At 43.3% G+C, this 16,351-nt stretch overlaps 1 protein-coding gene across 3 annotated transcripts in view; it reads right to left on the bottom strand.

Moving 5' to 3' along the window:
• Window positions 1–16,351, bottom strand: part of LOC121545889 (adenylate cyclase type 6) — an 89,027-nt gene that overhangs the window by 9,754 nt on the left and 62,922 nt on the right. For all 3 annotated transcript variants that reach the window (XM_041856781.2, XM_041856782.2, XM_041856783.2), the window contains exons 4-20: window positions 15,360–15,509; window positions 14,838–14,959; window positions 13,729–13,840; window positions 11,648–11,775; window positions 11,206–11,364; window positions 10,700–10,841; window positions 10,220–10,357; window positions 8,067–8,095; window positions 7,396–7,543; window positions 7,012–7,109; window positions 5,587–5,674; window positions 5,234–5,350; window positions 4,814–4,972; window positions 4,531–4,706; window positions 4,137–4,205; window positions 2,445–2,577; window positions 666–929 (exon numbers count right to left, since the gene is read on the bottom strand). In XM_041856781.2, coding sequence (XP_041712715.2) covers window positions 666–929; window positions 2,445–2,577; window positions 4,137–4,205; window positions 4,531–4,706; window positions 4,814–4,972; window positions 5,234–5,350; window positions 5,587–5,674; window positions 7,012–7,109; window positions 7,396–7,543; window positions 8,067–8,095; window positions 10,220–10,357; window positions 10,700–10,841; window positions 11,206–11,364; window positions 11,648–11,775; window positions 13,729–13,840; window positions 14,838–14,959; window positions 15,360–15,509 — 2,232 coding nt within the window. The remainder of the gene's footprint in view (window positions 1–665; window positions 930–2,444; window positions 2,578–4,136; window positions 4,206–4,530; window positions 4,707–4,813; window positions 4,973–5,233; window positions 5,351–5,586; window positions 5,675–7,011; window positions 7,110–7,395; window positions 7,544–8,066; window positions 8,096–10,219; window positions 10,358–10,699; window positions 10,842–11,205; window positions 11,365–11,647; window positions 11,776–13,728; window positions 13,841–14,837; window positions 14,960–15,359; window positions 15,510–16,351) is intronic.

Below are 16,351 nucleotides of genomic sequence, written 5' to 3'. Positions count from 1 at the left end.
GACCAAATACTTATTTTCCACCATAATTTGCAAATAAATTCATTAAAAATCCTACAATGGGATTTTCTGGAATTTTTTTTCTCAATTTGTCTGTCATAGTTGACGTGTACCTATGATGAAAATTACAGGCCTCTCTCATCTTTTTAAGTGGGAGAACTTGCACAATTGGTGGCTGACTAAATACTTTTTTGCCCCACTGTATATGCAAAGATACACATGTAAAAATGTTGACCAATCGAACATGACTTTCGGTTGACCAAGATTTTTTTTTGTCGGGGACAGCCCTAGATAGGCATTTTTGGTGAAGCTTGCATACAATTGTTTTGGGACAGAATGTTTAAAATTAGGTGTAAGTTACACTACCCAAAATGTACTCAGCTACATCAATCGCTATTCTTTCTCTCCTGGTGACTTTGTGGATTTTATTCCAGACCACACCCTTTGCGATCTACATCCTACCTCTGCACCCATTTCTCCCCTCCCACCTCCTCCTATCTCCTTCTCCTCCCCCCTCCCACCTCGTAAAAGTCTGCGATGATCTTGTTCGGTAATCTCAAAGACTCCATCCCCTCGTTGTCTCTCCTCCCTCCCCCATTCCCCCTTTCCTCCTCTCCTCTCCTCCCCCCCCACCTTTCCCTTTATTTATACAGATTATTCTCTCTCACCTCGTCAAAATCTGCGATGATCTCGTTGAGCAGCCTGAGACACTCCACTCCCTCGTTGTTGGCCTCCAGCTCCACGTAGAACTCAGAGAAGTTGGAGATGGAGGCGAACATGACAGCCACACACTCACAGGACTGGTAGTAGAGCTCGTCGTTACGCCGTTCCCGCGCCAGGAAGTGGGCGGCCACGTCTTTAGGCAGGATGTTGTGGAGGAGGCGGCGGTTGTAGGCCTGAAGCTCCTCCATCTCCTCTTTCTCCTCTGTAGCCTGGAGGGAACAGACACAGGGGAATGGGGAAACAGTTTGTTAAAAGGGATGAGAAAGTGACAAAATGATTAATAGGTCAACCTCATCGCTGTCTGTCTATAGGTATTGAGAGGAACTCAAAATGCTGATTGGTGTTTAGTATTCCACTGAACGTAGACCAGAGTCGGGATTAAAGTCACTCTGCTGCAACCACTTTATCAACAGACAAAGACTGAGGTCTGCTGAGTGATGTCACCAGATACAGAAACCGAGGCATGTGAACTCCACCTGCTGGATGTGTATGTGTGGGGGGAGGGGGAGGGGGGGGCCAGGTCCTACCTAGCTTCCACAGGAACTCGAGGCATGCATGTGTGTGTGTGAGTGATGTGAAAAAATCTGATTATTTTTAAATGTTTAAACAGCTATTTATTTTATTGTTTTTCCGTTAAAATGATAAGAAAATGCATAAAATGCCACGTGAATTCAAAATGCAGCTGCGCTTCTGCCAGCAACGGTTTGGTCTCACTGTGCGTGCCTTTCAGATGGCTAAGCATTGCACCTGTACTACCATTACTGTACCTCAATTCCACCTCGCAAAGTTAGCATTTCCTTCTCATTTAACTTCTCAAAGTTTTGCCATACAGGACTTTGCTGCTGTCGCTTGCCTTTCTCTGACGTTTTTCCAACTGTTAATGACGATGACATAGTGGTGGAGTCGACTTTCCAAAATAATTGATTCCTTGCACGTCGACCCCATTTCTAAGTGTCAAGATTCAGTATTTTTGAAACAGAGGAGACTGATTAGTTGCCGTATTTCAGAGAACACAAACACTTGTGTCTTTCATAGCGAGCTAGCGAGGGACAGGGAGAGAGAGGGGAGGGGCACAGTATAGACAGGTCAGCCACCAGGCAGACAGAGTCAGAACTGTGCACTAGGCCTATCTATCGGCAATAAAAAGGTGTACCTCGCAATTTCTTGGCTTGCAATGTCTCGCAACTTCAGTAAAGCAGGGCCTATCATCAATGAAGAAGTTATGATATTTTACACGCAACAGACCGAAGACTGAATACACACTCGCACCATTAGCATTAGTGGGAACCAAGACTGTTCTAAGTGCAGGTCTGCTGGTTTTGACTAGCAGAAGTGACTTTTCGTAGCAGGTTAGGAGAACTTATGCAGCAGGTTAGGATAATTAACGTGGCAGGTTAGGATAATTAATGTGGCAGGAAGAAACATGGAGTGCATAGGTCTTGGTCATCTGTATCTCGTCTTGCATGCCTTGCAAATTCACCAAAGTAACCTACATTTCGCCTCTCCCTCTCTGGTTTTATTTAAATTACAAAACTTTCTCCAGGCGTTTATAGCCTATCATCTAATTAATATGTTTTGTGATAACTGCACTGTGATTTTAATTTTGTGAGGGGGAAAACAAAAAATTATGTTTTTTCAGTTAGGGATTTTTCTTAACGTTAAGGATCCCAATTTAAACGTTCACACCCTTAGTGAGTGTGTATGTGTGTGGCACCAGGTCCTACCTGCAGCTTCCACAGGAAGTCGAGGCGTGCAGTGGACTCAACCTGCTGAGCGTGTAGGTACAGAGCCAGGACGAACACCGTCAGGATGACAGGGGTCATGACCTTTAGAGACACCTTGGTCACACTCTCCTGGCTGGGGGGAGGGAGACAGGACTACAACCAATCAATCAATCAAGCAATGAATCAAGCAATCAATCAATGGAGGCTCCTCAGAGGATGAAGGGGAGGACCATTTTCAGAAAAATACAAATAGTGAAACATTAAGAAAAGCTATTTTCCGTCCTCCTCTGGGTACATTGACTTCAATACAAAACCTAGGAGGCTCATGGTTCCATAGACTTACACAGTAATTATGACAACTTCTGGAGGACGTCCTCCAACCTATAATATCTCTTGCAGTATGAACTAACATCTTGTCCATCCAATCAAAGGATCAGAGAATAAATCTAGTACTGAAAGCATACTGGTAAACTACAGCTAGCTAGCACTGCAGTGCATAAAATGTGGTGAGTACTTGACACAAAAAGAGAGAAAGAAAATACTTAAAGTTTTTTAATTAGTTTCTTAAAAAATTAAGGAGAAGCAGCAGAGAGAGAGAGCTAGCAATATTTCGTATTTTCTTTCTTCTTAGTTTACCTTTCACTTACGTAGCTAATGCAGATGATTTAGCCTACTCAACAACCTGACTCAAACAGAGAGGAATGCTGTTTATGTTAGCTAGCTGGCTAAGCCTATCCAACACCACAACTCTTACAAGTCAAGGTAAGCTTTCAGTTTTATAAATGTATTGCCACCGGGGCCTGCCGGTTTAACTGCTAAACTGCTTGTGCTACAAACTGTACTGCATAATTTTACACATGGATTGGCTTGTGGGTTTACTAACACGTTAGTTCTAGTTTGTTGACTATGATGTTAATATGGTGAAAATGATGTAGGCTGTAGCAGTAACCTTATGGTATAAAGGTTTGGCTTGGAGAGCTTATTGAGGGAAAAGTTAGAGAAGGAGAGCGCGTAGATGCGAGAATGAATTATACAACGAGCAAAACGATGATTCTGTATGTGGCTGCTATGAAAGTGAACTGTGTTTGCGGGTGATCAGGGGTGTATTCATTCCTCCGATTCTGTTGCAAAACGTTTCTTAATTAAACAGACCTACCTGAATTTGTCCAATAGAATCTCTTGTTTTAGTTGCAAAATTGAATGTTTTGCAACTGTTTGGACTAATAATTACACCCCAGATCAGCTAGATGCAGGCAAGAGTGTGCAAGGCGGTATTGTTTGTGTCACTGTCTGTCACCTTGATTTCTCCAATTTGTCTCTCGACCTCTGCACCTACGTTACAAACTTTCATTTTTAGGCTAGGTTGTAGCAACCTCATGATGGGTAGGTATACTGTAGGGCAACTTTTAGTATCACATAGTAACCTAAACCTATCGATGTTACACTGAGCTGGGTGAATGGAATATGAATGACAGTCATCCAATATGCCATGCTCATGAAATAAAAATTGGTCTCCCTAATCTTGATGGGCATGAATCGCCACTCTAATCAATCAATCACACTCCTGGCTGAGGGGAGACAGGGGGAGAATAGACTCAGTCTAAGAGTGGACATGCACACTAACATGGACATGGTAACAGTGCATTGACCAAAATACTAATAGAGAAGAACAAAAGATAACAATGAACTTACCATGTCTCTGTAACTGTTTCATTGAAACTAGGAAACCAATCTAGAGAGTCATTCAATGGTGTGAAAGAGCTAAGGGCAAAAACAAAACACAAAATGATTAAATACCTTCAACACTTGACAAGACATTTGTGCTTTGCACACCACAAAGGTAGACACAAGTGCACATTGACTAGAATTGTATATTTGCGCTCTTGAGCTTGTAATGTGGACTGCAATGTGATTCAACCTGCCTTGAGTACCATATGGTCAGGGTTTGCTATTCCACCCAACTTTATCAACTAGTGCAGCTTAAGTATTTGAACGAAAACAAGTACGACTTGAACAAATACTATGGGGTGGGCGAACAGTAGGCTACAGTCAGTGACTCACAGGGTGTGTGTGTGTGTTAACTCACAGGGTGTTGGCGGTGAGCAGCAGGTCTGCGTTGTCGAACAGGGCCACCTGGGGCCACTCCACCAGCAGCAGGAAGGTAACCTGGATCAGCACCATCAGGGCGAGCTTGCCTATACTACTGATGTGGAGGAACACACTGCAGGCCAGCAGGGTCAGGAGAACACTGTAACAGAAATACTGGAGGACGGGGGGGAAGAGGTATAGTTAGTTATAACAATGTTATTACATACAGACGGTATTCACACCGCACCCACACCACACACTAGCGTCCCTGCTGGGCTCACCTCAGGGAAGTGGCATGGTGTGAGCTGGCTGGGGCACAGGGTCAGTCCGTCCTGTGCTGACTGTGTCAGGTTGTGTAGTAGACACAGAGTCACCAGACTGGAGGACAGGTTACGCTCACGCATCACACAGTCCACCAGGCCCTCTCTGTCACAGGTAAACTAAAGAGAGAGATACACATGTCAACCAACAGAGAAACCAACACACAGGTGTCAAACTGAACTACTACCGTTGCAGGCACTATTGGGAGAGTTATTCACAATGTGTGTGCAACACGGCGCTCTATCATCTTCTACTGATAGCTTGTCACAAAAACCTATGCCACGGTACTGTACAACGTTTAAAAAGCAAACATTTTATTACCTGCAATTTTAACTGCACTGTCATTGTACATGAAGGGGAAAGCAAATAGTGGTCCCTACCATGTTAATGAAGGCAGACATGAAGAGGAGTATGATGGTGAGGACCCCCACCAGGGTACTATTGGTACGAGACTGGACTATCTTCTTAGTCACCGTCTGCAAGGCAGCTGGGAAGAGCTGGGAGGAGGGTGGGGGGCAGCGAGAAAGAGAAAGAAAGAAAGAGAATCATTTATCTTAGTCCTCCTCTTAGATTACAAGATACAGTCTGGGATCTGGGAATATATTTAATGGTCATTTCAATTCTATTTACCCATGGATTCTTGAAGAATATAATGCATCATCATAACAAATGCCAACTTTTGCCTACATCGTTATGAAAGGGTGATTAGAAAATGGTGTCCCTTGTCCCTTACCTTGATGCAGGAGTAGATGGCACAGATGAAGAGGATGTTGACGAGGATGATGAAGATGCTGATGTAGAGACCCAGCATGAGAGGAGTGCTGCGGAGAAGAAGAAGTACATCTTACCGGAAGTCCCATACTGCACCAAATTCAATTTACCATAGGCTACTATTCAGTACATTACTACATAAATTCAGTAAATTTTCTTTGATAGGTTTAATACTGTTAAAAAGGCTGTCCCTTATTTGGTCCTTCGAGTAGGCTACCCCGTAGCGGTTCAACCAGACTAACCAGCAGTCTAGTTTAGTTCCATGCAGTTACAATTAGAAAGGTTAATAAATAAATACAAAATAAAATATATACTTCCGTTCAAAAGTTTGGGGTCACTTAGAAATGTCCTTGTTTTCGAAAGAAAAGCAATTTTTTTGTCCATTAAAATAACAGGTCCTCAACTGGCAGCTTCATTAAATAGTACATGCAAAACACCAGTCTCAACGTCAACAGTGAAGAGGCGACTCCGGGATGCTGATCTTCTAGGCAGAGTTGCAAAGAAAAAACCATATCTCAGACTGCCCATCTTAATCTTTTATTTTTATTGGCCAGTCTGAGATATGGCTTTTTCTTTGCAACTCTGCCTAGAAGGTCAGCATCCCGGAGTCGCCTCTTCACTGTTGACGTTGAGACTGGTGTTTTGCGGGTACTATTTAATTAAGCTGCCAGTTGAGGACCTGTGAGGCGCCTGTTTCTTAAACTAGACACTCTAATGTATTTGTCCTCTTGCTCAGTTGTGCACCGGGGCCTCCCACTCCTCTTTCTATTCTGGTTAGAGCCAGTATGCGCTGTTCTGTGAAGGGAGTAGTACACAGCGTTGTACAAGATCTTCAGTTTCTTGGCAATTTCTCGCATGGAATAGCCTTCATTTCTCAGAACAAGAATAGACTGACGAGTTTCAGAAGAAAGTTATTTGTTTCTGGTCATTAAGGAGCCTGTAATCGAACCCACAATTGCTGATGCTGAAGATACTCAACTAGTCTCAAGAAGGCCAGTTTTATTGCTTCTTTAATCAGCACAACAGTTTTCAGCTGTGCTAACATAATTGCAAAAGGGTTTTCTAATGATCAATTAGCCTTTTAAAATGATAAACTTGGATTAGCAAACACAACGTGCCATTGGAACACAGGACTGATGGTTGCTGATAATGGGCCTCTGTACACCTATGTAGATATTCCATAACAAATCAGCCATTTCCAGCTACAATAGCCATTTACAATGTCTACACTGTATTTCTGATCAATTTGATGTTATTTTAATGGGCAAAAACATTGCTTTTCTTTCGAAAACAAGGACATTTCTAAGTGACCCCAAACTTTTGAACGGTAGTGTATATTAAAAACAATGAGAAGAGAGGTTAGGTATGATTAAAGATATTGACTTACTGTGGGAAGATGATGATCTGGATGAAACAGATAAAGCAGAAGACTAACAGACCACAGGCCACGTAGCCTCCAAAACGATCATCCACCTTCTTAGAGTACTGAAAACATAATCGGGAGAAGGAATAATACAATTAGCTGTTGTGTAACTATTAGCTACAGCAGCAAGCTGTTAACACAATGAGGAGGACCACAATGGAAAAAAATCCTTCAGGCTTTATTGTGCTTTCTTGAGCATTTTTTATGCACGTAATGTTGTCTCCTGGTCTGGAGTGGGTTTATATGTATTTTAATAGTCAAATCAACCAATCAATGAATCATTTAATCAATCAACAAATCACAACGCATCATACTGAATTTAAACAGTGTTAGCATTTCTCCTCTGACCTTCTTCTCTAACTCTTTAGTCTGGAAGGTGAGGAGGAACTTCTTGACGTGATCTTTACGGAGTTGGTCTATGCTGCGGGCGTCGATGGCTCGGCCCAGAAACTCATCCACCTCATCCTCAGGGTTCAAGGCCTCTTGGGCACAGCGGCTACAAACAGACAGACAGGACAACAAACAGGGTCACAGAGACAGACAGACAAGGACAACAGACAGGGTCACAGAGACAGACAGACAAGGACAACAAACAGGGTCATGGAGATGGCACAAATCAAACAGTATTTGAATTCTTAGCCTGTTTACAGATGTGCAGACTTTACACTTTTGAGACTATTCCATTCCATCCCAGGCATGCTCAATCAAGCGTTTTATTGAAAGAAAACAAACACTATTTGAACCCAGGTCTGCCTCTGTGACAGGCAGTGATTTAAGAGCCAATAGGGAATTAGTGCTGGACTGACCCTCTAAAACCAACAGTCTGCTCTAAACTTAGCTCCAACAATCAGTCCCCAATGGGCCAATGCATACACTACTACATTACACACACACACACACAGACAGAGTACACACAAAGACAGAGTACACACACATGAACTGGCCAATGTCTACAACAACACACACAGAGTACACACACAGTAACCCGATAACAACTACTGGGCCAAAATAAGACTCACTTGTCTTGTCTGGATGTTTCATCGATACCCTGGGAAAAGTGACAGAAAGACAGAGAGAGAGCGAGGGGGAGGGAGAGAGGGAGAAAAATGGATGAGAGAGAGAGAAAGAAAGAGAGAGCATGAGAGAGGAGAGAGAGAAGAATGGATAACAGAGAGAGATGTTTTAGACACGTAGTCAGTGAAAACCACAGTGTAACCAAGCCAGTGAAAAACACATACTGCCAGACTTAGACATCTGCACAGTTAATCCCTGGGAGCCAGACTGATGTTTTAATTAATGCTGTGAGGATTAAAATGACACCCTTCTCCCCCTGGGCAATACCCCTCAGAAAAGAAGAGAGAGAGAGGGGAAAAGAGGAGAGGAGGGAGGAGGAAAGAGTGGAAGGGAGGTAATGAGAAGAAGAGGAGAAAGAGAGGAGAAGATGGGAGGGGAAGGGGTGAGGAGAGAGAGGGGAAGGGAGGTAATGAGAAGGAGAGGAGAAGATGGGAGGGGAAGGGAAGGGGTGATGAGAGAGAGGGGAAGGGAGGTAATGAGAAGGAGAGGAGAAGGAGAGGAGAGGAACAAGATGACAGATGTTGAGAAGGGAAGGGGAAGGGAAGTAAGTTTGGAGAGAGGGTGAGAAGAGGAGAGGAAAGAAGAGGAGAGAGAAGAGGAGAAGACAGGTGAAGTGTAGGGCGTGAGGAAAGAGAGGGGAATGGAGAGAGGTTGAGAACAGGAAGAGAGGAGAAAGGATAATGGAGATGCAGCCCTGCTAGACTGATCAGATCTGAAGTATTGTTGTTGTGAATCATATCAGTCAATAACAAGTGTTAGACTAGCTGTCTGCCGCTGGCCACTAACTTCCATTGGGTGTTGGCTGAACATTAAAGGGGCAATCTGCCTCTGTTTTGGTAAAAAGCTGATTGATTTCCTGGAGAAATGTAACCACATAAATTCATAGACAGAGCTATATCAAAATTATAGTTTTATGCATATTTCGAGGCTATACAATGTTTGTTTACATTTAATTTGTTTACAAACATTGGGGTAAAACAAGCTTATATTTTGGGTTATGATGAGTATGAAAGTTGAACTAAGCTCATGAGGCATTTCTAAGTTATATTATTCAAGAAGAAATGCGTATATATAATTAATTTATACGTCAAAAAAAAACTGTGGATTACCCCTTTAACCACAGTAGGGCTGTGTAACTAACTCCCACTTGTTGTGATGGTGTTGGATCTATACTGATCGATCTCTGTTTTCCATTGGCTGTTTTAGAGGCTTGAGGCTTGTATTACGCACATGGTTAAAGCTTAGGTTGCTAGACAAAAACATGAACCATGTTTCCATCCACAATTTTTATGTGAGTGAAGTCATACCGTATAAAACAGCTGTGATGGAAACAGGAAGTTTTGATACAATTTTATAAATGCCGACAGATCATTTGTTCGTTCGACATGGTAGGATCTTTTTGTGTCGATACAATTAATTATGCGGAAAAATTGGGGTGGGAACACCTTTAGGCCCAAATATTTGTATAATAACCATCATATCGAAGTAAACTTGGAGTCAAGTGATGATAAGGTGTGTGGTCCTCCCACTAAAACTCGGGACACCATGCAGTTTATTAGGCTACAGCTGAAATAAGTTATGATTAACTTCACAGGGTGGTGAAAGTGCACAGTGATCTTGATGCTCCTTTCCAATAAATGTTGACGGTCTTATTCTGGTTTGACAAATACAAATATTCTCTCTCTTATCCATAATAATGTCATCATGTAGACTAGCCTACCAGCACAGCCTACCCACACTATCTGCGAGCTGTTGGCAAGAGTGCACATACCAAGACCAGAGTAAGCACATTTACTATTTAACGCAACAGTTTTTGTGACAAAACTATCGGTAGAGTTGAAAATGCGATGGAAACACAATGAACTTTAGATTTTTATTCGGTACATGTCAACTTAAGCCAAAAAGTACATTTTGTGTGCACTACGTCATCACACACTGATTCAGTTTGGTGGAAACACCACTGGTGGGAAAATGCACATATTTTCTTTATGTGGATTTTTGAATATTTGCATGAAAATCTGTCGCTTAATTGGATAGAATCCTAGCTATATAGAGCAATAATTTGCTCTCAGACCATTTCAGGTCATCAGTTTCTCACCATCTGTCTGAAGACCTTGGAGTCCTTGGTCCTGGAGAACCTTGTGTCGGGTACCCAGCGTGGCATCAGGCCCTCAGTGGAGTTGGCACGTACCCGCTGCATCATGGCACTCTTGGCCATCGCTACCTTCTCCTCTTTCTGCAGGGAGGGAAATTACCTCACCAACGGACCTTATTCACACTGGACATCTGAATGTTGTTATACAGTACTTAAAAAAAAAAATTATGCTATACTATTACCAACATAGATTCAGACAGAGATTTTGAACAATACACATTCTTTTTGATAATACAATTAATAATTAATGATAAGTGCCATCTAGGAGAAACCCTTAAAAATAGGAAATCAATGAATAAATGGATAACTAAAGGCAATGAAGAATTTATGTGATCGGAAACTGACAGTGGACAATAAACTATTCTTCTTTTTCCTAGTATAAATGAAAAACGATTGATTTAACTCGTTAAATGAACTATAGACCCTTTTCTGGCTGCACCCCAGCACCAGGAATGTCTCAATGTTTTTCTCCTTCAGATAGGCATTCCTGTCCCCTCCGAACCCCGGCTCGACCTCATAGTCCCCATTCAGGTACTGTAGGGTGGCCTTGGTGATGTGGATACGCCTAGTAACACACACACACACACACACACACACACACACACAAAGGAGTCACATTGACACAGTTTTCGATTTTGAATCGAGGACTGCAATACCAGCAAGAGTGTAATCAATCCTAACACTTTATTATGATGCCCCACTAGTTGTATTTATTTTGTTATCAATCGTGTTTTTATCCTATATTTGTGTTTAATTGTGATGTGTCTGAGCCATATGCCTGTAACCCAAAGACACATTTCTATTTCTACAAAAAAATGGACAATAAAGGTTTGAACTTGAACTTGCATGCTCAACTAAATGGTTAGGAGTAGATCAAGTGCAACGCTATGGGAGTTTTCCATGGTGTGTTGGTAGTGGGAGGGGCTTACCCTGCCGCACCCCCTGCCTCCATGTGATTGGCTAGAGTGACGTCGTTGGACCACACGTCAAACTGCCACTTCCTGAGTCCCAGCACCCCACAGTGGACCCTGCCGCTATGGATACCCACACGCATGTTCACATTGACCCCTGTGACCTCTCTCACCAGCCTGCAGGGAGACACACACACAGTTAGACACATAGACGCTCGCGCAGACACACCCACCAAAAACCACCTGTTACGATAGATTCTAGACAAGCCAAAATGGGCTTCTTACTAATTCAAAGACATAGGTTATTCATTAGTGTGTGTGCCCGCCCGTGTTTGCCTGTCCGTGTGTGTGTGTGTGTGTGCGCAAGCGCCTGTGTGTGCATGTGTCTATGCGTGCACCTATGCATATTTGTGTGTGTGTGTATGTGTGTGAGTGCACGTGTGCTCATGTCATGACTCACGAGATGGCCTCTATCATGTCCACTCCCATCTCCACACAGCAATGTGCATGGTCGGCCCTGGGCTCAGGCAGTCCAGACACACAGTAGTAGCAGTCCCCAAGGATCTTTATCCTCAGACAGTGGTTCTCCTATAGGACACACACAAACATGGATGTACACACGCATGCAGACACGCAGCAAACACACACAGGCTCAGGGTTAGGGAGTAGTTTCTACATCAAATATTACATGTAGTGCCTCCTGAGTGGCGCAGCGGTCTAAGGCACTGCATCGCAGTGGTTGAGGCGTCACTACAGACCCGGATTCGATCCCGGGCTGTGTTGCAGCCGGCCGCGACCGGGAGACCCATGAGGCGGCATACAATTGGCCCAGCGTCGTCCGGGTTAGGGGAGGGTTTGGCCGGCCGGGATGTCCTTGACGCCTCAACCACTGCGACTCCTGTGGCAGGCCGGGCGCATGAACGCTGACACGGTCGCCAGTTGTACGGTGTTTCCTCCGACACATTGGTGCGGCTGGCTTCCGGGTTAAGCGAGCAGTGTGTCAAGAAAGCCGCATTGCTCTTGACCTTCGCCTCTCCCGAATCCATACAGGAGTTGCAGCGATGGGACAAGACTGTAACTACCAATTGGATATCACAAAATTGGGGAGAAAAAGGGGTATCATGGAACATTACACAACACAAATGTAAGTAGCCAGTAGCCAATGAATTACACATGTCAAAATCCACAATTTCTCTGTGTATATCAATGATGTCGCTCTTGCTGCTGGTGACTCTCAGATCCACCTCTACGCAGACGACACCATTTTGTATACATCTGGCCCTTCATTGGACACTGTGTTAACAAACCTCCAAACGTGCTTCAATGCCATACAACATTCCTTCCGTAGCCTCCAACTGCTCTTAAACACTAGTAAAACTAAATGCATGCTCTTCAATCGAACGCTGCTGGCACCCGCCCACCCGACTAGAATCACTACTCTCGACGGGTCTGACCTAGAGTATGTGGACAACTACAAATACCTAAGTGTCTGGTTAGACTGTAAACTCTCCTTCCAGACTCACATTAAGCATCTCCAATCCAAAGTTAAATCTAGAATCTGCTTCCTATTTCGCAACAAAGCCTCCTTCACTCATGCTGCCAAACATGCCCTTGTAAAACTGACTATCCTACCGATCCTTGACTTCGGCGATGTCATTTACAAAATAGCCTCCAACACTCTACTCAGCAAATTGGATGTAGTCTATCACAGTGCCATCCGTTTTGTCACCAAAGCCCCATATACTACCCACCACTGTGACCTGTACGCTCTTGTTGGCTGGTCCTCACTACATATTAGTCGCCAAACCCACTGGCTCCAGGCCATCTATAAATCACTGCTAGGCAAATCTCCGCCTTATCTTAGCTCATTGGTCACCATAGCAACACCCACCCGTAGTATGCGCTCCAGCAGGTATATCTCACTGGTCATCCCCAAAGCCAACATCTCCTTTGGCCGCCATTCCTTCCAGTTCTCTGCTGCCAATGACTGGAACGAACTGCAAAAATCTCTGAAGCTGGAGACTTATCTCCCTCACTAACTTTAAGCATCAGTTGTCAGAGCACCTTACCGATCACTGCATCTGTACACAGCCCTTCTGAAATTAGCCCACTCAACTACCTCATCCCCATATTGTTATTTATTTTGCTCATTTGCACCCCAGTATCTCTATTTGCACATCATCTCTTGCACATCTACCATTCCAGTGTTAATACTAATTGTAATTATTTTGCACTATGGCCTATTTATTGCCTTACCTCCATAACTTGCTACATTTGCACACACTGTATATATATTTTCTGTGGTATTTTTTACTTTATGTTTTGTTTTACCCCATATGTAACTCTGTGTTTTTAATCGCACTGCTTTGCTTTATCTTGGCCAGGTCGCAGTTGTAAATGAGAACTTGTTCTCAACTGGCTTACCTGGTTAAATAAAGGTGAGAAAAAAAATGAAAAAAATGTAAAGAGTAAATATATACTATATTTACAATCTCACGAATGGGGTTGAAGTGACTGATGATATGATGTCTAACTGCTCACCGAAGCTAGTTTGTCGAAGCGAGCGAAAAGTTCATTCAGTGTCATGACCAACTCTTGTGCGGTGCATTGTGATGCCAGGCTGGTGAATCCTTCGATGTCTGCAAACAGTATACTGTTGGATGGATAGAGAGATAGAGAGAGAAAGAAAAACAAAGAGAGAGCAAGAGAGAAAGAGAAAGCGAGAGTAAGCAAGATTGTATGACAGAGGGAGAAAAGGAGAGAATGAAAGAGGGGGAAGAGGAAGAGAGATAGATCAATAACCCATAATTAGCATGGTCTAACGCCTCGTTGAGATAGAGAGAGAGACATTTATTCTGTTCAGCTTTACGTCCGGGCCCATTTAGGTCACCTTCAGTCCTCCCTCCCTCACAAGTGAAGACATATCAGCACGGTTCTCATTTTCTAACTTGTGATAAAAATTACAAGGAAGAGGAAAAACAACTGGAATGTTGACACTTCTAGTAGACAGATGACAGATGGCGATGTTGCCCTCTTCATCAATGTTCTGACTCAATAATAATAATAATAATAACAACAACAACAACAACATGACAGAAGACAGACAGACAGAGAGAGAATGTCTTGGGAATGTCACAGTTTTAATTCAACACATCTTTATGCTGATTGAATAGAGTTTAGACTAATATCTGGGTCAAGAGGCTGGTGGTGTTCGATCAGGTAGTCCAGGGCCCATTCCACAAAGCATCTCAGGGTAGGATTGCTGACCTAGGATCAGTTTAGCATTTTAGTTAATAATGAATAAGATTGCATTGACTGATCCTAGATCAGCATTCCTACTCTGACACTTTGTGGATATGGGCCCAAGGCAGTGTCTGAAAACGTCACTGGCTTTCATATCCTTATGTCCTCCGTCCTTGTTTCCTCAATTCCTCTCAGGTTCATTGGAGGAAGCAGTCCCAGGGAGGGACCTTGGATCCTTTCCTTTAATGTGCTTTAAGAGGATTTGAGGAACTGTGACAGTTTTGTCATTTGAGCCAATACATATGTGTCACATTTTGACCTCAGCACCACTTGTTGCGGAAAAGAGTGAAATGGTCGGTGTGTGTACATGGTTATGGCAGAGTGAAAGGGTGTGTGTCCATGGTTACCTGACGTTGTCATGTTTCTGGATGTAAATCTTGTGGAACATCATATCTTCCTTCTTGGCATTGATATCTGCCTTCATCTCCATGGCAACGTGCCTCGGCAGCACCGACAGTAACAGGCGCTCCTGGAGAATGTGTATGATAGACAGATAGAGATATATATATATATATATATATATATATATATATATATATAGAGAGAGAGAGAGAGAGAGAGAGAGAGAGAGAGAGAGAGAGAGAGAGAGAGAGATAGAGAGAGAGAGAGAGAGAGAGAGATGGAGTGAGAGAAAAGCACTCAACCCATTCCCTTTCATGTGTTTCAACAGCTAGAAACCTCAATGAGTCACTGCCTTGAGTGCCATTCATTCGTTGGAATACTGCATGGGAACACGTTGGTAGAGTATAGAGGCATTCAGATATAGTCTATATTGTTGACCCACAAAAATGTGAAAACATATTTAGGTCAACAAGTGTAATGGCTTGTGTGAGTGTATGCCTGCATGTGTGTGTGTGTGTGTAGCCTACCTGTTGCTGATTCTCTCTCTGTAGGTAGAGCCGGGCCTGGATGTACCCCCTGGTCTCCTGAAAGGCCTGTCTCTGAGATACCTCAGCAGGGTAGTGGGTACAGATACCTATCATGTTGGTGCACAGGAAGATCAGCACGTTGGCACTCAGCTGGAAGGGAGAGGGAGACAGAGAGAGAGAGAGACAGAGAGAGAGAGAGAGAGAGAGAAGAGAGAGAGAGAGAGAGAGAGAGAGAGAGAGAGACATGTAAGGTTAAATATTTCATAATGTTATCATACATTCACACTGAGCTGGAGAAGAGAGGGAGAGAGGTAATTGAATTATTATTGAAATGTGGTGTGCTTTCTGGGGCCACGTAACTGCCGTAATAATCCATGTGGGTGCCTCTTCATTTTGATAGTAGTGAAGGAGTAGCTAGCTAGCTACCTACTACGGAGTCCATGGACTGCAGTGGCTTAGTTCAAACTTCTTCCGAGTTCTACTATGGATAAGCCAGAGACAGCGAGACACCTTGATGAGACCGCGCTTCCTGCCTCCGGACTTTCTCTTCCCGCTTGACCACCTCCCTCAGATGACCACTCAAGCTATGAACTTTCTAATGACTGTCCATCTCATGATGTTATGTTGTTTTTTGTGCTTTGAAGCACTTTGAGATTATTTGAAAAGCGCTATATATGCATACATTAATTATTATTATAATAATATGTTAATTACCTATTCTAATTCTGATTAATGTTTCTACATGCCATCTATGTCCTGTTGAATTGTTCAACATTGTTTTTCTGACAATGCAAGTACATTTGTTATGCCAATAAACCATTTTAGAATTTGAAGGAGAGAGAAGAGCGATGGAGAGCGAGCGAGAGAAAGGGAGGTGGGGAAAGAGAGAGAGAGGGAGAGAGACAAGAGAAAGGAGCTGGGCTTTACGGAGAGAGAGAGAGAGAGAGAGAGAGAGAGAGAGAGAGAGAGAGAGAAAGAAAGAAAATAGAGAG

The sequence above is a fragment of the Coregonus clupeaformis genome, chromosome 30 (assembly GCF_020615455.1).
Source record: "Coregonus clupeaformis isolate EN_2021a chromosome 30, ASM2061545v1, whole genome shotgun sequence".
Lineage (NCBI taxonomy): Eukaryota > Metazoa > Chordata > Actinopteri > Salmoniformes > Salmonidae > Coregonus > Coregonus clupeaformis.
The sequence above is the reverse complement of the archived record's forward strand: the minus strand, read 5'-3'. Positions and strand labels throughout refer to the sequence as shown.